Source organism: Podarcis filfolensis (assembly GCF_964270895.1).
Source record: "Podarcis filfolensis genome assembly, chromosome: 10".
Lineage (NCBI taxonomy): Eukaryota > Metazoa > Chordata > Lepidosauria > Squamata > Lacertidae > Podarcis > Podarcis filfolensis.
The window spans coordinates 70,164,926-70,192,581 of record NC_139612.1 but is presented as its reverse complement, the minus strand read 5'-3'; the positions used below and the strand labels follow the sequence as shown (position 1 = coordinate 70,192,581).

The 27,656-nt window shown below is 44.2% G+C and overlaps 2 protein-coding genes and 1 long non-coding RNA gene across 5 annotated transcripts in view; 1 reads left to right on the top strand and 2 right to left on the bottom strand.

Moving 5' to 3' along the window:
* LOC310743171 overlaps window positions 1–27,656 on the bottom strand; it is a 194,536-nt gene that overhangs the window by 101,930 nt on the left and 64,950 nt on the right. The gene's annotated exons all lie outside the window — the stretch shown is intronic.
* Window positions 1–27,656, top strand: part of AHCYL2 (adenosylhomocysteinase like 2) — a 103,294-nt gene that overhangs the window by 24,005 nt on the left and 51,633 nt on the right. Inside the window, exon 1 of one of the 2 annotated variants that reach the window (XM_083572820.1) lies at window positions 9,290–9,466. The exons of the other annotated variant lie outside the window; for it this stretch is intronic. Coding sequence (XP_083428946.1) covers window positions 9,464–9,466 — 3 coding nt within the window. The 5' untranslated portion in view covers window positions 9,290–9,463. Of the gene's footprint in view, window positions 1–9,289; window positions 9,467–27,656 lie in introns of those variants that run through there. 2 annotated transcript variants of the gene reach the window in all.
* On the bottom strand, window positions 9,622–25,386 carry LOC310742980 (solute carrier family 2, facilitated glucose transporter member 11-like). 2 transcript variants are annotated; one of them, XM_083572980.1, is made up of 2 exons: window positions 23,786–25,386; window positions 9,622–9,643 (listed from the first exon to the last, which is right to left on the bottom strand). In XM_083572980.1, exon 1 carries the CDS (start codon window positions 25,262–25,264, stop codon window positions 23,789–23,791), a length of 1,476 nt encoding a protein of 491 aa, XP_083429106.1. In that variant the 5' UTR covers window positions 25,265–25,386; the 3' UTR covers window positions 9,622–9,643; window positions 23,786–23,788. The 2 variants fall into 2 exon arrangements, with proteins under 2 accessions (XP_083429106.1, XP_083429105.1); XM_083572979.1 differs by lacking the exon at window positions 9,622–9,643 and adding an exon at window positions 12,961–13,528.

The following is a 27,656-nucleotide window of genomic DNA, read 5'->3' as shown; positions in this document are numbered from 1 at the left end:
GAAAAAGAAACAAGATTGTTTCGAAAACACACATTTCTTTGTTTCCTGTCCCTACTTTGGTGTTGAATGTGTCTGGAGGTACTAGTGAGCAAAATTTGCAGATTTTTTTTGGCAGGGATCTAAAGAATTTCTTGAACCACACATCTCTCTTGCCATTTTACAGAATGCTTTAGACAAGTTACTGTAGTGATATGTTTTTGTATTTACATGAACACCAATAAACATTATTTGGACAAACTTATTTGGTGATCAGTTTCTTGGTGAGCGCAGAAATGCAACACACAGGAAATGGATAACGTCTCTTCTGGAAGTGAGGGCCAAAACTGAATACATCACCACAGACCCCTAGGTAAGCTTTGCTAAGGTTTCTTTCCCCCTTCCCCAGTGTAGAGCTTTCTTTCTCTTTACTGTCCCCTTCATCAGGTATTTAGCTAGAAGGGGTAGCCAGCCACAGGTAAAATCAGGGGTCAGCAACCTTTTAAAGTAGAGGGCTGGATCACTGTCCCTCAAACCTTGTTCTTACGCCTGACCTCCGTTTTGTACCCATGATCAACTCCACCTTGCCTAGGACCCAGGAGATCACACTGCCAGGTTTCTGTTTGTATCTTGTCTGCTGTAGGGTAGAAATGTGGCACAAACGATGTAAAAACACAAAAAACACATAGTAAGAAGCAAAACAATACCTGCTTCCACAGTTTGAAAGGCCATAGGTTGTTTAATTAGCCAAAGGCCTGGGAGAAGAGAAATGTTTTTGTTTGGCGCCTAAATATATGTAATGAAGGTGCCAGGTAAACCTCTCTGGGGAGAGTATTCCACAAACAGGGAGCCACTACAGAGATGGCCCGTTCTCATGTTACCACCTTCCGGACCTCACTTGGAGGAGGCACATGAAGAAGGGCCTCGGCTGATGAGTGCAGGGTCCAGGACAGTTCCTATGGGAAGGCGCGGTCCTTGAGGTATTGTGGTCTTGAGCATGTCACATGGACACCCTATTCTCCTGTTTACCAGCTAGCTTTGATGGATGACCAGCTTGAGATGGAAGGATATTCTGGTGAGAAGCACTGGACCCCCACCTCTAATGTAATATGCAAGCAGCTTCTGTTGCTTCAGAAACCATACTCTGTTTTGCGTCTGGAATGGGTGTAAGACGAGAGTAGCACGAGCTAGTTGCATAGCAGTCAAATGTGTTAAAACAGGAAACTGCTTTATTGCTTATTTCAACCCACAACCTAGGTAGCTAAAACCACCCGCTGTGCACAAAGGCCCCTGGACATTTTTTGATGACGCCAGCTACAAAATTTGTAAGACAAGATACACATTTTTCTATAAATATATGTCCAGAACTCAACAGTACAAGCCTTCTATATTGTATTATTTGTTGTCAAATATTTTCATGAAAGCATATGGCACAGTGCCGCTCAGTGTTTGTAGTGCCACAAGACCCCCTCTTTTTCCACCATTAAGAGACTTAACGTGGAATTTGAAATGCTGACTTAATCTCAACTAAGTTCCCATGAGAAAAATGGGATGGGCGTGATTCCGCTCTTTAGAGAGCTGTTTCTGTGACTGGAACAAGGTCTCTTGATTAATGCCGTGCTCATTAACTTCATTTTCCATAGCCCATTGACAGCTCTGTCATTTATCGCGATGGGAAGGAGAGCAGCACTAATTTCTGGCTGAGGGTTTCGCGCCACTTTCAAGCTGCCCAGGGTTAGGCCCCAGAGTGCTGGAGCTTCTCGCAAATGGCACGCTCTGCCTAGTGATGTCATCCAATTACATGTGATTCCTTGCCAGCGTTGCTTATGTGGTTCATTGGAACAAATTCTCTGCAGGAAGCAAGATGTGTGTGTGCATGTTCTGCGCGGTTTGCTGAGAGAAGCAACAGTTTGTGACAGGCTGATGATGCATATGGGAACGGTTGGGGAGGGAAGGTTGGCTTTTGTGAGCACGAAGGAACTTGCATCTAGCAACTCGTATCTCCCTTTGGAGAGGTCTGAGCTTGGGATCTTGGCAAGGCAATTCTTGTTGGGATGTGAACACTTTTTTATTTTTACCTAGACTGCCAGTGGCAGTAACAGTTTACCCCCTCAGTGGTTTTTAAAGCATGCACCTAGAAAAGCAGTGTGTGAAGCATTGATTCCTGGGTTGGACTTGATGACCCTTAGGGTACCTTCCAGCCCTGTGATTCTTTGAAGCAGGCATGTTTTGGAAATGCATATCCATCACGTAGACACCCTTCTCAGAACCGCGATTGGTGCCAGCTTCCTGCTGAGGGAATTTTTAATGGAAAACTCTGATCTGCTGCCAAAAAATGTGTTGGATTGCCTTGAGCTCATCTCTTGTGAGGCTTAATCCTTGGTATTCATAGGTAATTGCTTAGGTGGGTAAGCCTTGAGGCAGACAAGTGCAATATAATGCAGATGCAAGAGTAAATGTGGTGGAAGAAGGCAGCTTGAAGGCTATCCTTAGGTCATCTCCTTCTGGGAAACAGGCGGTTTAAAGGACAGCTGCTCCCAGATTGATGTGTCCCAGACCAATTATGCACTGCAACTCCCATCAGCCCCAGCCAGCATGGCTAATGGTCAGGGATGATGGGAATTGTGGTCCAAAACATCTGGAGGGTATCAGGTTGGGGAAGGCTGGTGTAGGTGCTGGCAGTAGGAGCTGGGGATAGAAATAACTGCGTAGTGAGTTTGAGGTTAGAGTGGGAATGAGAGGGGGGGGGGTGTTGGTAGAAGGTGGAAATTTGAGAGAGAATGGAAATGTGTTTAAGCTGGTTGGAGGGAGGCATTAACTGTGGAGGTTGTATTATAAAGGACGCTGTCAGAGCTACCCTAGGTCCCAGCTCACAAAGGACCAACGCTGCTTCGTTGTTAAGTATAAAAGTCTTTATTGAAGTTCAGTTTCACTTCCAGACCCGCAGCGCGCAGCTCCACGTCTCAAGTGTCAGACCGCTGATGCTCCGTCTGAGTCTCCTCCCCCTTGACACCAATTTAAGATTCTAGCCTTGCTCCACCTTCTCCGCTGCTCCTTCCTCCTCTGGGTCCGCCTGCCCGCCAGGGTTCCGCCCTTTCTCGCCTCTTCTCCCGCTGATTCCCCTGAGCCTTCTCCCTCCCTCCGGCGGGCTTTAGGAGCTGGTTCCCCATCCGGGTCTCCTGCTGTTCCGCGCGCCTGCACATTTGAACTTGGCGCGCGCGCCCAGCCAGCAGCTTTCCTCCTGACCGTTCCACTGCTGCTGTCACTGCTTCCCCCTTCGGGGGGGCTAGCTGCAACTGACCTCCCCTCCGTTGGAGGCGTGGTCAGCCCTGACTCCCTCTCTGGAGGAGACACTGCCCCTGACACATGTGACTCCTCCCCCCCACTACGCTCTGGTGGGGAAACTGGTCCCGATCCTCCACTGCTGCTTTGGGGTTCCCCTCTGGCTCCTTGTTTCTGGTGCGTCCCCCCTGGGACCCCCCTTGCCCTGACCATCGGCGCCCCCTTCTGGGAATCTTCTGATTCGCTGGAGAAGCTCATGGAATCTCTCGGGCCACTGTCATACTCCCCTACGCTGCCCTCGGATTCTTCCCCTTCGCTCTCCCAATCCTCTCTCCCCAGTGCTCCTGCTCCTGATTCCCTGACAGACGCCCTTGCGGTTGAGCCAAGGGTGTAGGTGGAGCTGTGTTTAATTCAGGTGGTGTACCTTTGGGCCAGGGAAGCCCTATCATTGTGTGGATGCTATAATCCACCTGTAGCCCTCAGGCTAGGGTGTGGCACGATTCCTTCAAAATATCCTTGTTTTTCCTCTTTTAATATTGAAGGACTTTAATCCTGTCACTCATTTCTTTTCAAAATAACCCAGTGAACAAGTTTACTGTTCCCATTTTACAGGTGGGGTGTTAACTGATAGAATTGCTTGCCTGAAGGTAATCTAGTGAGCTCATGCTACCTGAACCCAGGTGTTTCAGACTAAAGCTCTTCATCTGTTTTTTTGGATTTATATTTTGTCTTTCATTTCATAAAGATTGCAAGGTACTTCACTACAAAATAAAACAGTTTATTCAGTCTGTATAACAGTGGCTGAGTTTGGATGTAATCCTGGCCTTGAATCATAGGATGCACAAACCGTGAGCCCTCCCTATCCATTCCGCCATTCTTGGGGAAACAAACCACAAAGCAGATGACTTTGTGTTGCATTTAAACCAGTGATTATGGTTGCTTTAGATGCAACTCTATAGTTTGTTTCCCTCTCCATATAGGGAGAAGTGAATGGTAGACTAGCATGCAAACTGGTTTGCTTAACCATAGTTTATGACCAGCATTGTAACCCAGCCCAGCCAGTGTGTTAAACGTGCAATAAAAACACAGTATTAAAACACTGAACCATTATTAAAAACAACACAGCCAGCAGCTAAAACTGTTGGAGTGCTGAAGATGTTAATTGAAAATCCGGGGAAACATGCCTAAAAAATAATGTTAGAAAAACTTGTCTAAGGGGAGAGTTATATAATGTAGGGTGCTATGACAAAAAAGGCCACTTCTGTGCCCATCAGCTGCCTAAAAGCACCCAGAGAGGGACCAGAAGATCTTGATGGGCAGCTTTATATGGAAAAAGGCAGTATTTTACATACTTGGGCACCAGGCTATTTACAGCTTCAAAAAGTAGTGCTGAGACACAAGTTTTTCTCTAATGAAAACTTGGGCAGAAATGGCTCACTTTTGCCCTCTTTCCACCATGTGTTTTGCTGCTGCACTCCTCCCAGAGACAGTTATTTTTCTATTTCTCAGAATCCTTCCTGAGCAGCGAGTGCTTCATTATGACAAAACATCAGTTGGATGGGGGAAATAAAAATTGCGACCGCCACCGTGAACATCCTACCATGGCTATCAGATGTATGTTTTGTAGTCTCCGGCTAATTTCACACCCCTGGAAGAATTGTCAAGATGCTTCCCCTACTTTTGGCACCTTCAGATGGAGCCTATTTTTGAACCGGGGCCCATTTGAAAAGGTTAATACCAAAATGGAAGCCAGGACAGTTCTTTCAATGATATTAATAGGTACATACCACTCGAATCTTGCCAGTGCATTCACTTACTGACCTGGTTTGCACATAACACTGACTCTTGATTTATTAAACTATGGTTCATTAAATCCTGGCTTGTTTGATTTTCTGATACCTGCCCAGTGGGTTAGGTTTTTTATTTGTATGTTTTTAAGGGGGGGGGGAAACAACAGGTTAGGCGCATCCATTAATTTATGTGAGTCTGCTCTGAATATGATTAGTATTGAAGACAACCCATAAAGTTCTGTGGCTTTCAGGGCTAGTTGGCTTGCTTTGCCTGCCTGCTTAGCCAGTAGGATCTCCGACTTGGAATCAATTCTTTTGATAAAAAGAAGCCATGCAATAGTTCTGAATGAGAAGTGTTCCTGATGCCTACATTACTGAGTTCTGCAATCAGGACAGCTAGCTGAGTTTCAGAGCCTCACTGATCAATGAATCTTGTTGGTTGGCCTTTGGCAATTTCCTTTCCTTGCCTAATGTAACTCACTGAGTAGAGAGAGATGTTTGGAGTGAGGGGCGGGAAAGGAAATCTGAAATGGTTTTCCTCACTCAGCCCCCCATTTTTAAGTCACTTCACCAAATTTCAAATCCAGGCAAGTTCCAGAAGCAATACTGTTATGTCAGGAAGCAATCTCACATTGTTTTAGGGCGCTGCGATCTTGCATGAGAGCACGGCCCCCAAGAACAGGATCTACCAGACAGCTGGGTGGGTTACATGGACTCCCTGAGGTCCATGGAACACCAGCTGGGAACCACTGTTTAATGGTGATATTGCTTACTGTGGCTTTCTTTTGCATTTAAATTGTAAATTCCCTTTGACCCAACATACATTAAAAGAGGATAATCATCAAATAAGCTTGCTATGAATCCCTCCCCCTGTATGGTATGTTAATGCCCCATGTCTTTTGAAGAAAGGCTTTTGGCTTACAGGACTAAGAACTGCAGTTAAGAGCTACCATTTTATTCTGGAAAACACCAGGTAGGCTGCATTCAGGTGAGCTAGTTGCATTCATGTTTCTGATAATGAACCTTACTGGCTTTTTGACCTTGAATGCAGTAAAGCTCCATCACATGATAGGGATCTCTTCTGAGGAGAAAAGGGATTCAGCCTCTTCAGATCTAAAGCAGGATATAGCCCCTCTGGGAAAACTAGGAGCTCTACAAGCTCTGACCCCTGGAAGCAGCAGCAGCAGCCTGGGCAGACGTCAGTGGGTGTTCTTGGGGTGGGCTAATGAGAAATCAATCTTTCACTAACTTCAGTGTACCCTTCTGGTGTAAATTCTTCCCTTCAGGCATACCAGCCCCAGCAGATCCTGCTCTTGTACCCCTGTTCCATTCCCACATGAGGCTGCTCTTGACTTTGGGGCATTTCCCATTAGGCTAATATGTGCATCTTGTAATCTGGACTCTCTGAGCACTGTTGGCAGCTCTATTTATCACAGAGGAGGCAGCTTACTCGAAATAAACCCGGTTAAGCTCACAGTGCTAAGAATAGTAAAAAGACCCCAATTGCACAGCCAAGAGGGCCCTCTTCTCATCTTAACACATAAGCATGGTGATAAACTCTCCTTTATTGGTGCTAATCTGACTATTTGCATGAGAGCAACGTGTGAGCAATCATACCAGTTTGCATTCCCTCAGTTACCTAATCAACGGTGCCTGCTCAGTATCTCATGCAAATCCCCACTGCTATATTCATCTCCTTGAGGTTATTACCCAGTGTGTTCTTGAATGACCCCCCCCCTCCACCCCTGCCCCTCTGTGAGTCAGACTTCGAAAAATTTTGCTTGCGGAGCTGTTTTTGCATGTCTGAGCTTGGTATTCTTGAACCAAAAAGAGCTTTGTGACATGTTACAACTGTTGTATTTTTGCTTCCTTCCTACTGCTTGCTCACTCTTTATTTATCCCCCCACACCCTCAGCCTCCCTCCTCCTTGTCAAGACTGACAATTTTGATTATGGCCTCTCGACATCACCTTGTAATATTTTCAGAGATTTTGTTTACCATGAACTCTGAGCACTTTGCATGCACAAGGCTAGAGCGTTCTTTAGACGGGCCATTTCTAAAGGATACAGTTGATACAATGGGGAAGGATATGTGGTTTGTTCAGGGCTGTTTAATGACTCTAGAAAAATAGCGTTGGGTACTTAATCAGAGAGGACCCACATGGACCCACAAAGCCCCTCCACTCTCAACATCTCTCTTAAACTGTCCTGGAATCTTTGCAGTGAAGGTTGGCCTAGATATCATTATACATAAATACCGTATTTTTCAGCGTGCAAGACTAGGTTTCCCCCCTAAAAAATAATGCCAAAATTAGGGGGCGTCTTATGCATGGATACATCTCCCCCATTTTCTTAAATCTTAGTCCCCCCAAATAGGGGGCGTCTTATACATGGGGGTTTCTTATAGATGGAAAAATAAAGTAAATCACTCACCAGCAACACAAGACTCAATGCAGAGGCCTGGTGCTGATGAATAGATTCAATATACAGTGGTACCTTGGGTTAAGTACTTAATTCGTTCCGGAGGTCCGTACTTAACCTGAAACTGTTCTTAACCTGAAGCACCACTTTAGCTAATGGGGCCTCCTGCTGCTGCCGCGCTGCCGGAGCACGATTTCTGTTCTCATCCTGAAGCAAAGTTCTTAACCTGAAGCAATATTTCTGGGTTAGCGGAGTCTGTAACCTGAAGTGTATGTAACCTGAAGCGTATGTAACCTGAGGTACCACTGTATATATTTCCTTCATATAGAATACAGTGTTTAAAATGTTGCTGCTGGAAGGTTTGCACACACAGTGTTAGAGCATGTGCTTTGCATGTACAAGTTCTCACATTCAATCCCTGGCATTTTTACTGACAGAAGGCATGGCGAGCTTGTGATCCTTCACATGGTGTTGGCTTCACAATTCCCACCATCCCAGACAAATTGGCCATGCTGGCTGGTGCTAACGGGAGTTGGAATCAAACAGCAATCTGGAGGGACACAGGCTTCCAAAATCAAAGGCTCATAGCAGCAGGGCTGGGATGGAATTGAGATCACAAGAAGAGGAAACTTATCTAGGCTGGGTATGGACCAATTGTCTAATGTAGCATGTTCATAAGAAGCTATAAGGGTACTTCCCCCGGGTTATCTGCTTTCCCAGTTCAGTCTGTTGGCAATAAATTAGAAGTGTGCAGAACGCTCCTCTTTAATTCTAGAACACCTTTTACTCAAATAGATGGCATGGCTTGCATGGGTGTTCTATCTTCAGTCTGGATCGTGTGGATGCAAAATCCCCCCCAATATGTCAATATCATGTGATTCCCTTTAAAAGTTGCTTTGCAGATGTCCCTTAAGGTTCCCTTTCTGTATTCTAAAATAAAGGCTGTTTTAAGCTATAATAATAATAATAATAATATTATTATTATTATTATTATTATTATTATTTATTATTTGTACCCCACCCATGGGCGGCTTCCAAAAAAAATATTAAAATACTCTAATACATCAAACATTAAAAGCTTCCCCAAACAGGGCTGCCTTCAGATATTGGGGATATTGGGGAAGGGATCTCTGTGGATAGAACACCTGCTTCTCAGGTCTCTGGTCTCAGGTCCAGTCTCTGATGTCATCTCCAGGTAGGGCTGGGAGAGACTCTGGTGCAAAAGAGATCTCTGGATATCTTCCTGTCAGTGTAGACAATACTGAACTCAGTAGACTAATGGACTGGTTCTGTATAAGGTAGCTTCCTATATTCCTAAACTGTCATAATTTGAATAATGCTGATATTTCTGATGATCCTCGACCCAGAAGGGAAGGGGGCGCTAATTGGAATGAAACCAGAAGTAATGTGTCCCTGTCAGCTGTCCAGTGAAAAACAAGCACCAAACCATCACATAGTACTAAAGATAAGAAAATAGTTTACTGATGGTAGGAAGGTCTTTGTTAATTAAGGCTTTCCTCTACTGTTTCTTTGCATTTGATCCCCCCCCTTTGGTGGGGGGAGTGGAGATAGTGGGCTGGTTGCTCTGATTGTACTCCATTCCTGCCACACTTCGTTAGTTTTTCAAACTTGACCACTTGCCTCATAAAATTAGAAACTCGTTATCAAAGGTAAGTTGGAAGAGTGTCCTGGTGAACTTTGCCCTCTTAAGCTGCCCAGTTTTGTAATGTGGGGCAACTCCAGCGCGTTGACCTGGCCTTCTCCAGTTTCTCACTGGCAAGGTCTTTCGGAACAAGATGTGGTTACAGACAGCCCTAATCCTGCAAGCTGCTTTTCCTTTCAGCATAATCTAGGCAAACGCTTTCCCTTTAGGGATGCGTGGAACATCCCCGGTTTAGTTATGCAGAAATAGTCCCCTCGCTGAAAAGTGGCGTCACGTGTTTGGGAGCGACACTTATCTGCAAGAATCCTCCTTGCAAGAGTAGGATTTTCTACATGGTAAGTTTCCCGTTTTGGATCCCATCTGGTGTGCAAGGCGCCAGACTGCTGCTCACCTTCATCCTTCATTCAAATAGCCGGCTTCCTTCATTTGCTTAGCTAAATTGCTAGTCATGCAGTGGAGAGAGGCGCAATAAGCTGTGCAGGATGCTGAAGTCCCTCTTGATTGCTGAACTCCTAGCCGTCGGGAAAAAACGGAGTAGAAATGGCAAAAGGTTGTCAGTTTGATCAAACATATGGCACGGGGGTGGCTTGGGCTTTTATATGAGAAAAAGGCATGAGTAAGAGCTTTAATGAGTCACGCCTGAAGAAGGCTTCGTGTATGCCAGTTACACGCTCTAAGTACTTGACTGCCCCTCCTGATCATCTTTCAATCTGGCGTGACAATTCAAAGAGTATTGTTTGATATTCCCTGCCGCTTCCCTGCTGAAGGAACGCTCTTGTGCAATAATGTTTCTTGCTTGCCTGGATGGAGAATAGAGGGGTGTGTGAGTGTAGGTAGAAACTAGCACACCGTAGAAAGGTAAAACTCACATTTGTTGCACTGCTCACTTTTGCCTTTGGCCCCTGGAAGTGAATTCAGTCCTTGGATGAAGAGGGTTTTTCACCCTTCCCTGTTCCACTGTCTCACTTGACCTTGCAGTGTTTTGAAATGGGTCACTTTTTATTATTAAAAAAGGCAAAGGACCGCTGGACGGTTAAGTCCAGTCAAAGGCGACTATGGGGTTGCGGCCCTCATCTTGCTTTCAGGCCGAGGGAGCCGGTGTTTGTCCATAGACAGTTTTCTGGGTCATGTGGCCAGCAGGACTAAACCGCTACTGGCTCCCGGAGGACTGTGACGATTGCCAGATCTCACAGAAACACTGTTTACCTTCCCGCCACAGCAGTACCTATTTATCTACTTGCACTGGCATGCTTTCAAACTGCTAGGTTGGCAGGAGCTGGGACAGAGCAACTGGAGCTCACCCTGTCACAGGGATTTGAACCACCAACCTTCCGAAAAGCAAGGCCAAGAGGCTCAGTGGTTTAGACCACAGCGCCACCCGCATCCCTGGTCACTTTTTATAGATGGGAACTGAACCTCTGAGGGTTGGATGGGAAGTTCTTCGTACCTGAGGAGCAAAACACAGAATAAATGGAAGTGATAATTCATGTGGGTGTTATTGTTGTTTTGTAAGACAGGTCTACTTTAAACAGGAGCCTGCAGGAATGTGGCATCCCAATTACAGATACTTCCTATTCCAGCCTTGCCACCTCAGTTTGTGCTCCTTTGTGGGAATAATTTCAGTTCACTCGTGAGAAAGATTAAAAACGTTCAGAAACTTGCGCGAGAGGCCAGTGACACCTGTGAGATTTTAAACTGGTGTATTCTGAATCTTGGACAGCACTGGCTACTTAATGTGGGGCCTCACTTGTCATGTGCCTCCCATGCTTTGAACTTCTCTTAATATTTGTTCTCAGCTCTCATTAAGGCATACCTGCTTGCGATAAATCTCTTCCTGACCACAGCTGTGCTCATAAAAGCCTTGACTCAGACTGATTAAGCACACTAAAACTAATAAAGCTTGTAGCGATCCGTCTCAGCAATTGCTGGCTGTTCTAAGTTCTCACCAAGAGGTGTTGATTTATGTTCCATTGCTTTGCCCTCTTCCACTTCCATTCTTAATTTTTTTTCACAGTCATCTGGATTTGAGCCTGCAAGGTGGTTTTTGGATTCACATCTCCCTCTAGTGTCAATGCTGAGCATTACAGTGCCTAAAGACCCAATAAATCAAATCCTGTTTTATAACTCCCCTCTTGACCAGTATGGGCTATTTGAAACCTAATTAGCAGTGTCTGCATTACATAATTATCACTGTCAGTCGTTCTTTGCACTTCTTTCCCACTCTGACCTCACTCTGACCCCAGAAAGGCATCCCTGTACACCTGACAGCTGAGAATCTCACTGTGCATCTGTTGAAGTGGGACTGTAGTCATCAAGGGCTTACATCAAGCTTACATTCAAATGAACTTTGACCTTCAGCATGTGATACAGACTCTTGGAGCTGCTCTGATTCCCCTGCCAGCCCACACCAGAGGGCATTGGCTGCAGTTGTCAGGGTATTTTTTATCCATTTTCCATTTCTGAAAGAAAATCTGCCCCTCCTTCCTACAACTTCTGTCTTAACACCCGCCCAGCTTAAGACAGGGCCTGATCCTCCTGTTTCTTACTAGGTGACCTTTTTCTGGATTGCCGAGAGCTTTGCAAGCCTGCTGTGTTTTTAAGGTTCTTCAGTGAATGTTTTGTTTTATGGCGAAACTTTGCCACCCAATGACTTTCAGGATCTACTTTTTCAGGAGTCTTATAATATGGGCCATAGGAAGCAGAGAATATTCTGATAGTTTTAAAGAAGTGATGGCTGGATAGTTATTTTCATCCAAGCGTCATGTGGCTCGTGTCAGACAGGCAGAATTAATGGTGACATTTTCCTACCCGAATTGAGCACAGATAATATTTCTGGCCTTCGTCACTTGTTTTAGTTGACAAATAAGATAGTACATTTTAGACAGGACTTGCTATCGTGTACATGAGAATAAAATGAGTTGAGGAAGCAAATTTGCTGCTTTATGTATGTGAAGCATTTCTGTCTCTTCTTTCCTTCACCGGAGCTCAAAGTGGTTTTTAAATGGTGTGGGACCTAATCTTTGACTACAATTTTGACAAGCAATTATAAAAATATTGGTTTGTCTAAACTGCTATTGGGTGTGTGTGTCCTGGGGGCTTAACACTACACCTCCAAAGCCCTCCTCCACAGTCTGTGTGATGTCAGGATCATGCATGCACCTTTCCTCTTTAATCAAATCTTCCATTTTTTAAGTGCTGGAGACAAGTGTCATTCATGGCCTTGAGAGTTGAGTGCTTAGATTTTTAAAAGTGAAACTTGCACCTTTAGGTTTGGAAATGGTTGCTAATAAAAGTACTGTATTTTTTGCTCTATAAGACTCACTTTTTCCCTCCTAAAAACTAAGGGGAAATGTGTGTGCGTCTTATGGAGCGAATGCAGGCTGCGCAGCTATCCCAGAAGCCAGAACAGCAAGAGGGATCGCTGCTTTCACTGCGCAGCGATCCCTCTTGCTGTTCTGGCTTCTGAGATTCAGAATATTTTTTTTCTTGTTTTTCTCCTCCAAAAACTAGCTGCGTCTTGTGGTCTGGTGCGTCTTATAGAGCAAAAATACGGTAATAAGCCTGTCAAAACTGAAATGGAAATTAATCTGCAACTGAAATAATATGTGAGTTAAAGCTGCTTGCTGCAAACTCCAAGTGCCACTTAAGGACATTTATTCCTGTCCACTTAATACTGACAATGTGTACATTTCATTGCACTCTGCTTTTTGGTGCTCTGAAAGCCTTACAGAACGACTTCTCTTTTGGTGAGGAGCACTTACATGACCTGTGCTGTTAATCTTACACAGTGTTGACTTGGGAAGCCTGGAAAGAGATGTTCTGAGGTGTTTGTGATTCTTGGGGAACAGCAGAAGGCTAACAGATGCAGATCCCACAGTCTGTTCCTGGGCACACTCACTTTGTGACCTCTTTGGATAAGTGTGTGTGTGCGTGCATGATTTTGCATGCCCTGCCACTGTCCAACAGAGGGAGTTGCAGGCAAGCGGATGGCTGTGCAAATAATTGCTGAGAACAATAGCCTTGCAGTTCTCCCAAAAGTCAAAGCTTTCAGAAGTTAATTTTAAATGCTGCCTCACTGGTCTTTTGCCAGGTGCACTTGCTTGGCAGCTGGAAATCCTACTGGGCCCTTTTGCTTCAGTTCCATGAACTTTTAATGCTATCAAGTACCAAAGCTACATGTGAGAAGACGTTTATTTTGCAGTGCATGTAAAAGAGGGCCTCCTTGACCTTGAGCTTTATTGATCCCTGCTATCGGCTGTCTGGGTGACGTCATCTGTTGGATATACATAGGCAGGTGGTAGATGGTCGCATTCACACAACACTGAGGCTGCCTGTCTCACAGTCTGACCTAAGAGTCAGCCCTGAGAGTGGTGTCTTGGAAGTGTCTGCTGGAAAGCCTAAACATGAGAGACAGGATTTAGAGTCTTTGCCTGACCAGGACTTGTGGCAAAATCCAATTTCTTGAAGAACCAGATGTTCTGTTGACTGCTTGGGAAGAGACAGCACTGTCTTGGGAAGGAGTTGCAGCACCTGCAGATTATTGCATAACCTTTCGCACAACCGGGAACCTCATAGAACCAAATCAAAGTCTTCTTCCTGTGGCAGCCGCAAATCCAAGCCTCACAAAGTGTCTGTGATGGAGAAGTGGGACAACCATGCAGGTGCCTCAGCTTTCCATATGCCAGACTGGATGGTGAGTGAACTGCTATTCAGCTCTCTGTACCAAGCAGAACTGTCTTGATTGGAGCCATACCATGCTGGACGGGCTTGTCTTTGGCTAGAGTTCTGCCAGTTCCGAGGTGTGCTCTTGTTCTTGACAGGGTCTAACAGCCCGAACACAAGACACACCTAGTTTTTGGAGGAGGAAAACAAGAAAAAAAATATTCTGAATCTCAGAAGCCAGAACAGCAAGAGGGATCGCTGCGCAGTGAAAGCAGCGATCCCTCTTGCTGTTCTGGCTTTTGGGATAGCTGCGCAGCCTGCATTCGCTCCATAAGACGCACATACATTTCCCCTTACTTTTTAGGAGGGGAAAAGTGAGTCTTATAGAGCAAAAAATACGGTATGTTATAAATGAGCAAGTGTCACCACTATCTGTAGAACGGAGCATTTCTACCCCAAGAGTTCCTTCTCATTTTTACTTGGATAAGAAGTGGAATTTCTGATTTCTTTATTTAGTCCGTTTAACAAAATTTTTACTTGATTGTAGTAAAACCTCTAAGCAGTTTACAGTAAATATTAAAATAATAAAAGCAGTTTGAAAACAGTGGTAACAGATAATTGAAATTAACAGCAGAGTTGTTTAAAGCTCATCAGCACCTTGTGTGTGATAAGGACACCATAATGATTCACATACTGGAAGTAGAAAAATGAGGCAGTCACCTCGGGCAACAAATCTTTGGGTACCATTAAAGGTGATGGAATTGGGAAATGGGTTCATCTGGCCCAAACAGCGCAATCCACCACAAATAAGCAACTTTGCATGAGTATTATTCTGTTCCTGTGTAATCCTCCTGTTCCTTTCCATGAGGCTTGCAAAGGAGAGCATCCTGGTGGATTGGGTCCAGTGGCAATTAGGAGCAGAGTGCTATTTGGGTTTTCCATTTGAAGAATTGCAGGTTTTTAGGTTGGCCTTGGGATTTGCAAATGTTTCTACCAATTTACCTGCTTGTGTCTACCTTGTGTCTACAGGACAGCTTTACGTGGTTGGTGTGGGTATCATAGTTGCTTTGCACGATACACAATGCCTTACTCTGTCAGTGGGCAAGTGGCTTCCTTCAGTGCTGTCATAAAGAGCCATTTCTGTGAAAGCAAAAGAGTGCTCATGCCTAATAATTCTTTCTTGGGGTACTCGAATCTGATCTGATTTCTGTATAAAACTTTGCTTCCGTGTTAAGCCTTTCTTGCAATTATCCCACATGCACTCACTTCTTTCTCCAAAGATAGCTCCAAATGGCTATCCTGTACACCTTTTGAGTGTGGGATAAGGGTAAGAAACATAGAGCTTTATTTGATAAGGATTCCATACATAGCCTTCCATAACCTAGTATGGAACTGGCTGGGGCTGATGGGAATTGTAGGCCAAAACATCTGGAACATATCAGCTTGAGGAAGGGTGATCTATACAGCTAAGCTCTGTCCTGGGGTGCTCAGAATTACTACCATTGATTCCTTCTTTAAATACTGCTTAATATTCAGCTGCTATAGCAGAAGTACAAACCCATCCATCATAAGAGTAGATCCTGTAGTACACCTAGCTGTGGTGAAGAGGGAATGCGACCTAAAATCTAAGACACAATACATTTATTGGGCTTTGGAAGTTTACCTTTGAGCTAGAACGATGTTGATTCAGAAATTAAGGAGTTAAAAGCTGTAATGATTATATGATTAAGAAAAGAAAGGTTAAAAAGTACATAGAAATTAGGGAAAGGATTTGCTGAATTGACTTAATTAGAGAATGGAATACAGAAAGGGAGGAGGAGGTCGGGAAAGTAAGTTTTATGAATATAAGGGATGGAAACTATACCTGTTTTGTATGTGTGTTCTTTCTTTTTTGGATTGTATGTATTGTTATTGTTTTTGTTTTTATTGTTCTGTTTATTCTGTTTTATATAAATTCCTAAACTTTAATAAATATATTATTAAAAAAAGGAAGTTTACCTTTGAGTTATTGCCTGTAAGTGATATGGCTGTCTTCACTGACGCATATTTGAAAGCACATTAGGAAATCAAGAAAAATTGATTAGTGGTATCCAGCTATGTTGTTATACTCAGAGTAGACGCATTGAAATTGAAATCAAATCAATCAATACCAATTTAACCCAATTTATCAAAGGCTAAAAGCTTGTTTAGTTTTGTACGGAGTGCCTTTATTGAGTATCTCTTAATCCATCTCATTTTACCTTTTGTATATCTCTAGGAAAATACATGGGGTGTGTTAATAGTGTAGACATAAGGCCTTCTTTGCAGTTAACAGGTTTCTACAGTAGTCAGGTTTGTAAGATTTCTGAGTTTCACTGTCACTTCGGATCTTTTGGCTGGGGGAAGTCACCATTGTTGGAGTCACTCGCTGCTCTGTCAGAATTTAGTGTTAGAGACATAGGGCAAAGGTTGCAGTTTTGCTGAAGTCTTGGTTCATGCTAGGAATAGAGCTGTGAACTCTGCTTTTAATCTGGTATGAGCCAGTGACAATGTGTATCACGATTTAAAGGTTAAACTTTATTCCCAGTCAAAGTCAACTGCAAGACCATTTATAGGAAAGAAAAATAAGAGTACTATTAGATTTACAGTATTATGTGCAGAAGGGAAGGTATGGTTAGCTAGCTATAAAAAAAAGCTTTTAGAAAGTTATATCGTTCCCTTCAGTAGCATTATCTTTATGAATAACTATTAGAACAAATGAAGCAGCAATATAGCTTATCAAAATAATGAATCAAACATATTCAAACAGCAGAGGCCATAAAACAAGAGCATCACAATGGTAGAATAAAATAAAATCAGATTACATTCTCAGACTTTTAAAAATGTAAGGTTATTTACCTATCACTGAAAAGACTACTCGGGGAGAGCTTTCCAAAGATGGGGGCACCCACCTGAGAAAGGTCCCTCCCCTGTGCCATCCAGCTAACATCAGAGGTTGGGCCATCCAGAGAATGGCTGTCAACGATCTCAGTCCGCAGGCAGGCTTGTGTTGGAGAAGATGGGCCTTGATGTATTGAGGGTATAGTCAAAGAACCAGGGCTCTGAATTGCACTCAGATGGGTCAACAGCCGTTGTAGGTTGAAAACTACTGAAGCCTCAAATCTGGTGCATCGCACCCTTAAGTAAAGGTAAAGGGACCCCTGACCATTAGGTCCAGTCGTGGCTGACTGGGGCTGTGGCGCTCATCTCGCTTTATTGGCTGAGGGAGCCGGCATACAGCTTCCGGGTCATGTGGCCAGCATGACTAAGCCGCTTCTGGCAAACCAGAGCAGCGCACGGAAATGCCGTTTACCTTCCCGCCGGAGCGGTACCTATTTATCTACTTGCAATTTGACATGCTTTCAAACTGCTAGGTTGGCAGGAGCAGGGACCGAGCGACGGGAGCTCACCCCGTTGCAGGGATTCGAACCACCGACCTTCTGATCAGCAAGTCCTAGGCTCTGTGGTTTAACCCACAGCGCCGCCCGCGTCCCTGTCACACACTTAACATTCTCTAAATTTTTAGAAATTCTGTGATACCAGCAATTCAAATACAGTCTGCTGTGGCTATGGTTATTTTTGTTTTAAACTTGGTTCCTTTTGTATTGTTCTGCCATAGGACAGCTGAAGAGCTGCTCTAACCAAAATAAATTTGGTTAATTGGTCAAGTACTAATAAGTAATGGTCAAGCATTTTTGCTCTTTACTTCATATTTATGTTAATTACAAAAACTGATTAATGTCATTGCTTTGTAATGGTTAGCTTTTTAAAGATGGTAATGAAATATTGCAGCACTAATGATGTTAGACAAGTTTCTATTAATGTGAAAAATTTTGTTCTCCTTGGCATATATTTCTGGAACACTAAGGTTGGTCTACAGTTTTTAAAAAAATGAAACTAAAACAGGAATAAAGTGAAGTAACAGCAGTTGTTCAAAAATAAGCCACATTTTTTAATGCAAGTGTGCTAAGGTTGGCATCAGCCTAATTCTTCAGCCATCATTACCATAATGATTTCATGGAGTATTTGCAATCAAATTAGGTCAACAGTTAATTACTGCTCCAAGCCTAAGAGATGTGCATGCTTTTGAACGATAGTCAGACATTAAGGAATTAAGTAATGGAGTTGTTACTGTGGATCAGTGCAAATTTGGGCCAATTTCAGTTACCTGACATTTTGGCTTGTGTGTTTCGTATATTTATATCCCATCTTCCTTTGATCATGGGACTCAGCCATCCAGGTACTGAGCGGACTCTGACCTGTTCCGCAATGTGGCTGTCTCATGTGTCCTCAGACCATACCCTGCATCTTGTTTCTCTCGCATCCACCCCCACCACTTTCTTGGTTCAGCCCATCCAATCGCCTTCAAGTGGCATTCTTGCCAGCTGCTTGGTAATCAGTGTGGCCGATCAGTGAGAGGTCAGTATAAGCAATGGTCTGTGCAGTGGAATAGATGCGCAAATCTGCCTTGTGTGAGAGGAAACGAGGCTGAACAAGAACAGTGAAGAGTTAAGTGTTAATCCTCCTGAGGTTTTAACTCATGTGACATTCTAGCTGCAGGCTGGAATCTTAACCACTCTGAGGATTTAGCAAAGGCCTTGGCACCGCACCTCTAGTTAAGGTATGAGAGTTTGGCACAAGCAGCCACCTCTTTGAAAGTAGAAGTGATCTTTAGACCTTTTGGCTGAAACTTTAAGCATTGCAGGTTTGCAGTGTGATAAAAAGGACCCCTGACCATTAGGTCCAGTTGTGGCTGACTCTGGGGTTACGGCGCTCATCTCGCTTTATTGGCCGAGGGAGCCGGCGTACAGCTTCCGGGTCATGTGGCCAGCATGACTAAGCCGCTTCTGGAGAACCAGAGCAGCGCACGGAAACGCCGTTTACCTTCCCGCCGCAGTGGTACCGATTTATCTACTTGCACTTTGACGTGCTTTTGAACTGCTAGGTTGGCAGGAGCAGGGACCGAGCAACGGGAGCTCACCCCGTTGCAGGGATTTGAACCGCTGACCTTCTGATCGGCAAGTCCTAGGCTCTGTGGTTTAACCCACAGCGCCACTCGCGTCCCATGATGTTTCCTCTAGAAGAAGAAGAGTTTGGATTTGATATCCCGCCTTTCACTCCCCTTCAGGAGTCTCAAAGCGGCTAACATTCTCCTTTCCCTTCCTCCCCCACAACAAACACTCTGTGAGGTGAGTGGGGCTGAGAGACTTCAGAGAAGTGTGACTGGCCCAAGGTCACCCAGCAGCTGCATGTGGAGGAGTGGAGACGCGAACCCGGTTCCCCAGATTACGAGACTACCGCTCTTAACCACTACACCACACTGGCTCTAAATTTCCCTAACCCCCGTTTTCTGAAAGCCAGCTGTTCTCTGCAAGAGAGAAGGTATGTGTGTCAGCAGCAGAGCCAAGTCTGCCTCTGCAAACTGCGTCTGTGTGCCTTGGTCTCCCTCTCAGGTGTTAACCCATAAGCACCCAGAGGCACACTTCTGGTTTCATTTGAGAAAGTAGGACAGCTGATGAGCATCTCGCCTGTAAGCAAGGCATTCCTTTTTTGTTGCTGCCCGTCATCTGGCTTTTCTTTTCTGACTAACAAAGAGATCTTAGACAGTTGGCAGGTTTCCCTCCAGCCCGCTCCTTAATGCACAGCACGGTTCTGAGAGCCAGAAGTTCTGGGCGCCAGTCTCCTACTGAAGCCCACTAGCCCTTGCCCTCCAGCACTGCAAACAATACCTCGGTGGGGACAGAACGAGGGCACCCAAGATACAGGAGATATTATCAAAGAGGAAACGGTTCTGTCTGTGCAGTCTGTATAAGCTAAGGTTTCTGAGAGCTTCTACCCTTGTACGACTTAATTTTCCAGGACATTTGTTGTCTGGAATGAAAAGTTGCTGATTAGCATTACCTGGCCTTGGCTTTGCTCAAATCGCTTGAGGTTTTCTTCTTGATTGTGAACTTACTTTGGCGGTGAGAGAGTTCCAGGAAGTGGGGAGTTCTCCTTTGAAACGGTACACATTGCAGAATCACTAAAAGCACCATTGAGGTCTGTTAATGAACAAATCAATGGCTGGACTTTGGAACAAGGTGCATAATAGATGGCAATGGAGGACTCTGGGGGAAGATCCTGTCGCTGCTGAGAGGTGTGTGTGTTTCACTCTGCAAGACATAGTTGTGTAATTAATATCTGATGCTAACTGTGCTACAACATGTGGGTTTGTTTTTTTTTTAAAGAAAAGTTGTTTTCCTTTTGTTATTGCCTTTTGTTCAGCCCGTATCCTTCTGAAGTGGCAGGCTGCCTGTTAACGTTCGTGCCAAAGTAAACTGGTTCAGGTGCAGTCTTTCCTTGCTCAAGGCTTGCAGCATCCAGCAAAGATCTGCATGTGTGACTGAGTTGTCACACATGGTGCTCTTGTATTTCCTTAAGCAGAATTGCTTTCACTAGCGTTCCCTCCCTGTGGAATGCCCTCCCATCACATGTCAAGGAGATAAAGAACCACACAACTTTCCGAAGACATCTGAAGGCATTTCTGTTTCGGGAAGTTTTTAATGTTTGACGTTTTACTATGTTTTTATATGTGCTGTGAACAACCCAGAGTGGCTAGGGAAACCCAGCCAGATGGGTGGAGTATAAATAATAAAATTATAATTATTATAATTATTAGAGATGTTGATACTGATTGGCCATTAGTGTGAAGTGCTATAGCACGTTTGAAGTCCATTGGAAAAGTGTGTATATTTTGATCTTTAAACAGACCCCTGTGCAGAATCTCTAAGGAACCTCTCCTCCAGAAGGCTATTGATATGAGGAGAATCATAGATCAGCAGGTTTCTCCAGGCAAAAAGAGGAACTTTGCTTAACATTGATTTTATAATTTGTTACAGTTGTAAGCCACTTTCATTATTTCATGGTTACAGGCAACCAATTACTTTATCTAGTCGGCGTTATGTAGTAGACCTTTTATATCATATCATATATATTACATAATCATGATAAAAATCATAGTGGATAAAATTAAGTAAAATTACTCTTGTATAGCGTTGAATAAAAGTATATGTCTTTGGTTCCAAAATGCTTTAAAATACTTGACTAATATTTGACTATATTTGATCAGTTAGTTGACCAGCCCTTTTTTGAAAGGTCAAATGCCCAACCCTGAATGAGGATCAAATTAGAAAGAATCAAAACCTGATGTTTTTTTAAAAAGAAATTGTGGCATTGGGTGGCTGTGATGTGAGGCAGAGCTTTGCTACCTGTAGAAAATGTTCTGTTCCATATGTACAAACAAATGGATGCCAAATTTATTTTAATAATGTAAGGAAAGCACATACTATCCTCTTCAAATTTTTACCTGTATTCTAATACAAAATTCTACATAATATAACATTTAAACCACACTAAATGTTCTTTATTTTTTCTCCTCAAATATTTCAGGTCAAATACTAATGGTGTGCTGGGAGGGGGGCATTAGCATGATGGACTTTTTTTTTGCTTTGATTACTAATCACAAATAAAATTAAGATACTAAGGTCACCCTCTAGGGCCTCATATAGCCAAAAACTATGCACAAGAGCAGGAAATATCAGCTGGTTTGGAGAAACCTCAAGTAATAGAACAGGCATCCCCAACCTTCGGCCCTCCAGATGTTTTGGACTATGGTTCCCATCATCCCTGACCACTGGTCCTGTTAGCTAGGGATCATGGGAGTTGTAGGCCAAAACATCTGGAGGGCCGCAGGTTGGGGATGCCTGTAATAGAAAATCTTCAAAAAGTATTCAGGAAGAAATACTGGTGAGGAAAGGCCATCCCATCTGAATGGAGAACACACTGATATTTTCATGCAGGCCCCACATCTTAAATGATGAATTACAGCTATGGTACAAACCCTCAGTGGGTGCTTTGATATTAGTGTATTGGAGTGCTTGAGTCATGGCCAGTGTGGACTTTGCCTTGGACACAGATCCTCAATCTCTTGGTTGTTCAACAAGCTGTAATCTTGCAAAAATGAACCATATTCAAGGTTTCTAGTTACAAGCAAGCCTGAATAACCGGATTACAATTGGGGGTCGGCCCCTGCAACTTTCCATTTGCTGTTTGCTTGACTAATTCCAAAAGCTGCTTCCTTAGTCTCTCTTTCTTTTGGTATACCAACTTCCCTTCATAATACAACTTGAACCTCAGTGGAGTCGCTTTGTTATGAGTAACTGAGACAAGTGGCCTAAAATAACCGCCAAATCCTGTACAACGTAGAATTCTGACATGGAAATTGAACCTTCATCAATTGTATGGCTTGAGACAGCTGCTTAAACTATTGGGGACCAGCTTCTCTGCCTCACCAAGGATGTTGAAGAGAATGGCCAAAAGGAGGATAGCTTTCCATTTTGTGTGAGCCATTCTTTTCTCCTCTTTGTGAGATGCCTTGTTGTTTCTTTGAGGGATCTGGAAATTTATTTTCATTTAACAAAATTTATATATGGCTTGATCCTCTTGGCGTTTTACAAGAAATATTAAAATGATTTGGCAGGGAACTGCCATCGGCTCAGGGGGGAGAGGGGAAAAGCCGGATGGATTACAGAGAGCCCCCAAAGATCATGGGAAGCAGCTCCTTCTCAGCGGAGGAGAGTAACCACGCCTCCAGTGGAGAGGAGCTCCAGGGCTCAGAGGAGGCGAGGCGGTATCAGGACACCTTGCCTGGGCAAAGCGGGGAGGAGAGAGGTCCTCCGTTACTCACGCCCTCCTTGCGCAGTAAGCTTTCGCGCCGGGAGGGGAGGCGCAGACTGGGCATCAAGAAACTGCTTTGCTGGGGAAGGTTTAAGGACCGTCCACTCACGGTTTCTGCCAGTGAATGAGCCAGCCACGGGAGAGTGGCGCTCTGCACAGATAAAGTTTATTTTGGCATCAAAAGCAAGGCTTCACAGCCGAGCAGGGAGGCATTTGCCTGCTTGCTCTCGAGCAACCCCTTGGAACCCTAACATGATCAATAAAAAACTGTTGCAAACAATTAAAAAACATTTAAAGATAATTAAAATTAACACTTAAAAAGACTGAAACATGTCAGCATCTTTACATGTCTGGATAAGCTTGTGTAAACGAAAAGGTTTTAAGCAGGTGCCAAAAAGTATGCAGCAAAGGTGGCTGCCTGATGTCAATAGGCAGAGAGTTCCAAAGTTACACTAAAAGATCAATTTCCTACCTATACGGAATGAGCATTATGTGGCAGCTGTAACAGGGCTAGTTCCACAGATTGAAGTGGTCAAACGGGCATGATCTTGCAGGTAAACTGGCCCCAAGTTAACAGTTGCTCCCAGCTGAAATAATCCTTATATTCTTCCTGCAGTTTCATTTGTCAGTTTTACTATCTCCCAACTGGCTCCATATTTTCCTAATCAACTCTGTTGTCTTCCTGGTGTTTAGCATATAGTATCCATGGTATCTTTATTTATTTATTAACCAATTCCTAGACTGTTTCATAGCATAACGTGTTTAAGAGAAAATCCTGAGATATATACGTTACCTATATTTGATTTGATACACCTCACATAAGTATGTTAATGAGTTCATTATTACTTGAAGCTGAAAAGATTCATTGCTCACTTCAGTCACAATACTCCAGATGCTTTCTGTTTTGAGACATTTCTTTCAAATGTGGTGCCAGTTCCCCCCATTTTCTTTGCAGAATCTGCAATGGCCGTCTTTCATTTTACTCACAGAATAAATCTAGGGTTTTCTCCCTGTATCAGCCTTAAAAAGTGAGTAAGTATGAGGTTTAATAGTGTGTGTGTGTGTGTGTGTGTATTCAAGACTGAAATTTCCCTACATGCTTTTGAATTTTACATTCTGAAGAGGGCTGTACCACATTATTCTTCAATGAAACCCAGATTTAAGCAGAGTCTTTGGAAATAATGGACCTGTTGAGTTCTGCTATCCACTCCAGTTGCTACATTCCATTCTGTTAGAGCATCAATCCCCATCCTTCTGACCTTCTAGAGTTTTGTACCGTTTTCAAGATCTTCAGGCGTATTCTTTCCCATTTTTAAATGATTGAATTCCATCTGGATGTCCATGAGCGACCTGCCTTCTGTCTCTGGAAGGAACCGGAAGAGGAGAACCCATGAGATTGTCACGATGCCCATGAAAACAAGAAAGCAGAAGTTGCCCAGATGACTCACTAAATAAGGGAACAGCATCCCGATCAAGTACAATTCCACCCAGTGCAGTGTTGTGCCAATGGCCAATGCAGCTGGTCTGGATGACTGTGTGAAGAGTTCTGCTATGATGGGGAACGTTGTTCCTGAAGGCCCCACGCCATAGAGAACGATGTAGAGGAAGATGAGAGCAACATTGCAATATGGTATCCAGAAGGTTCTGTCTTGCAGGGAGAGAGCAGTTGTGAGGAGTGCCAAGGCCACTATCATGAGACCGTATCCCCACAGCGTCAGTGTCCGTCTGCCCGCATGCTCAATGATGAAGCAGCACACAATGGTTGAGCAGAGCTCACAGGCCCCGATCCCTAGAGTGACGTAGGGGCTGAGTTCTTCACTAAACCCGGCTGTACGGAACACATCAAAAGAGTAGAAGTAGATGGCACTGACTCCACTGGCTGGCAGCGTACCTGCCACTATGATCAACAGGTATATCTGGCATCGCATGGAGCGATCTCTGAAAAGCTCCAGCACGCTCATAATTTTTGCTTCTTTTGTGGCTGCCTGCTCCTTCAACAGATCATTCACCTCTGCTGTGTGGTCCCCTTCACCCCAGAGCTGCTTCAGAGATTTCAAGCAGCCTTCCATATCTCCCTTCTGGATTAAAAGATACGACGGAGATTCAGGGAAGAATGGGACTGTGATGAGCAACAGCAGCGCTAGGACTCCGCTGCTGGCCAACAGGAGAGGCCACAGGGACTCTGTTCCTAAAAGTTCACCCAGTCCCATCAATTGGCCAAGAAATCTCCCCAGGTTTGCTAGAACTGCAATAGTGACATTGGTCAAGCCGCGGAGGTCCTTAGGAGAAATTTCTGCTAGGTACTGACCTTGGATACAGACGCCCAAACCTGCATTAAAACCATACAGGAGTCGTCCAAGGAGAATCATTTCGAAGGACTTTGCTATTCGGCTGGTTCCCATGATCACTGCAGCTACTAACATGAAGAAGCTGTTAAATATCATGCAGTTCTTTTTTCCACATTTTGCAGACAGATACCCTGAGAGGCAGGCTCCTGTCAGTCCTCCAATGCTGAAGATAGACACAGTGAATGACCATAGGGGCATGAGGGTCTGGTCATTAATGGGAGCGTTGTATCTCTCCAGCCAGGTATCGTTGATGAACTTCTTGACGAACGGTGAAGTAAAATTGATCATAGAGACTTGGAATCCGAAATGGAAGGTTCCGCCCAAGCCCAGAACGATGGCCATCAGAAACATTTTTCGATACAAAACCAGGTTTGAGCAAAGGCTGGCCATCTTTCTGTCTTACGGATGTTAATAGTGTTCTGTGGGAACTCTCCCTTCGCGATAGCTGCCCAGTTTCCTTTCACTGAGCCTTGTTGCTCAGGGACAGTGAATCATTTGCTGCGGGCAGCCAAAATTAAACGTGACTTTGTACTGTTTGCTGTACATGAACTTTTGCTGACTTTAGTGGGTAAAGTTCACCCTAGCAAAATATGCCACCCAAAATCTGCTTAGCTCAGCCCATCCCTGTATATTCTGATATAGGTCCCTTATACATCACCACTCCAGGCCATGAGAGCACTAGATGCTTTTTCTGCACTCCCATAGTATGGCACTTTGTTACAACCACCTATTTAAAAAAAGGGGAGGAGAGAATGGCCACTTTTAATAACGTAATTATGTCTGTATTTCCGCCCCCCCCCGACCTTACTGTTTATATTTTCCTTTCTCGCCCTTGCAAGTATATACTTGTAACCTAGGATGGCATCCATCAGTTGAGGTGGAGTGCAGTCCACAAATGCCATTACTAAAATGCTTTTTTTGTTTGTATTTAAAATGCTACAAAACAGTTTCGTGTTTACCGTTTGTTTGAATCTAATTTAGCACACCAATTTGGCACCCCCTAGAGTTAAGACGCGGGTGGCGCTGTGGTCTAAACCACTGAGCCTAGGGTAAACGGCGTTTCCCGTGCGCTGCTCTGGTTTCGCCAGAAGTGGCTTAGTCATGCTGGCCACATGACCTGGAAAAACTCTGCGGACAAACGTCGGCTCCCTCAGCCTGTGAGATTAGCGAGATGAGTGCTGTAACCCCAGAGTCGTTTGCAACTGGACTTAACTGTCAGGGGTCCTTTACCTTTTAGAGTTAAATCATTGACTTGAGCCGAAGGCAGCTGGGAAACCGAACATGGTTCCTGCAAGGTTTGCTCCCTCAGGAGACAGGTGGCTCTTTGCCTTACCAGGATGCACCTGAGATAATACCATGAAGTGTATCCAGTATACACATGGATTCATTGTTGCTTTTCTGAACAGTTGAAATAGTTAGCTTTTTTCTTCTTCTGTGTCTTCATTGGGGCCCCATGTGTCAGAATAGCTGTGGGGGTTTTTTGGTGCCTCCTGCAGACCACCAATCACCTGTCTCTGTTAAGTAGTACTTTGTGTGCAAAATTCTTAGTTCATGGTCTTGCTGTATTTAACCTTGGACCTATCTAGTCCGGTGGGTAACAGATCTATTTTTAGAGATGGAGAATGGAGGCTGAGAGAACTGACTGAAAGATGATTTGAACCTGACTCCTCCATATCTCACTCTTTTCCTAAGCAGCTGTGTGCCAGAGATGCTTTCTTGTGCATGATAGCTGGGAGTAGAAGATCAGGCTTCCCACATGCAGGATTTTTTTTATTTTTTTTTAATGGTTGGGTCTTATTTGCAGATCACAACTTGAGGGACTTTCTCTGGTGAATTTCTCAAGCATCCTTGGCTCCAAATTTGGCAGAGTCATTAGTTAGCAGCCTCAAGAAGAAAAGTCTGCACCACTTTTTCTTTTTTTGGAATAAGAGTTTTGTGGGGTTTTTTGTGCTCTTTGCCTTGCACAGGTTATGAGATTGAGCGTGTTCATGGTGGTATGGCTGTAGGCTGTGGCGCATGCAGAGTTCTGCACCTGCGCCAGAAGTATTCTAGGTACACCATCGTGCAGACTTCCCCAACCTGGTGTCATTCACATGTTTTGTTGTGCAGGCTGGGGCTGTAGTGAGGAAGGACAGTAGCACAGTGATAGAGCACCTGCTTTGCAAGCAGAACGTCCCGGGTTCAGGCCTCAGCATCTCACAACATGACTGGGAAAGACTCCATGAGAGCTGCTGCCAGTCTGTGTGGACCATACTGAGCTAGATGGACCAAGGGACAGACTGATAATAAGGTAGCTTTTGACGTTCCTATGACACCACCGGGTTCAGTCCCTGGACTGACGCCCACATCCAGGCACTATCACAGGTGATGCAGTCTTTTCTTGGAAAGTACTTTTTTTTTGGTAATAGTTGTTTTTTTTATTATTATTAAATATTTTCTTGTTTTACAGAAGTATGTGTAATGTCTCTCGTATTTTTTCCATGTAACATTTTTACAGATTAGTTTCATTTGTTGAGACATTAGGAAGAAAAGGGGTGGGGGGGAGATGGGGGGGTCGGGTGGCGATGTTTCTATTTTGCTTAATGTATGTAGGGTTTGGTGTCAGCGTTGCTCGTGCCGGTTCTCTGCTGTTCATTTGTGTTCCTTTGGTGGTGAGAGAGATTGGGGTTGGCCTATGGTGTGGTTGTTTGTTTGTGATTGGCTGTGGTGATCTTTGTTTTCGTGTGTGAGTGGGGTGGGTGAGTGTTTTGGATCAGGTTAGCCATATTGATTTGTATGCTGT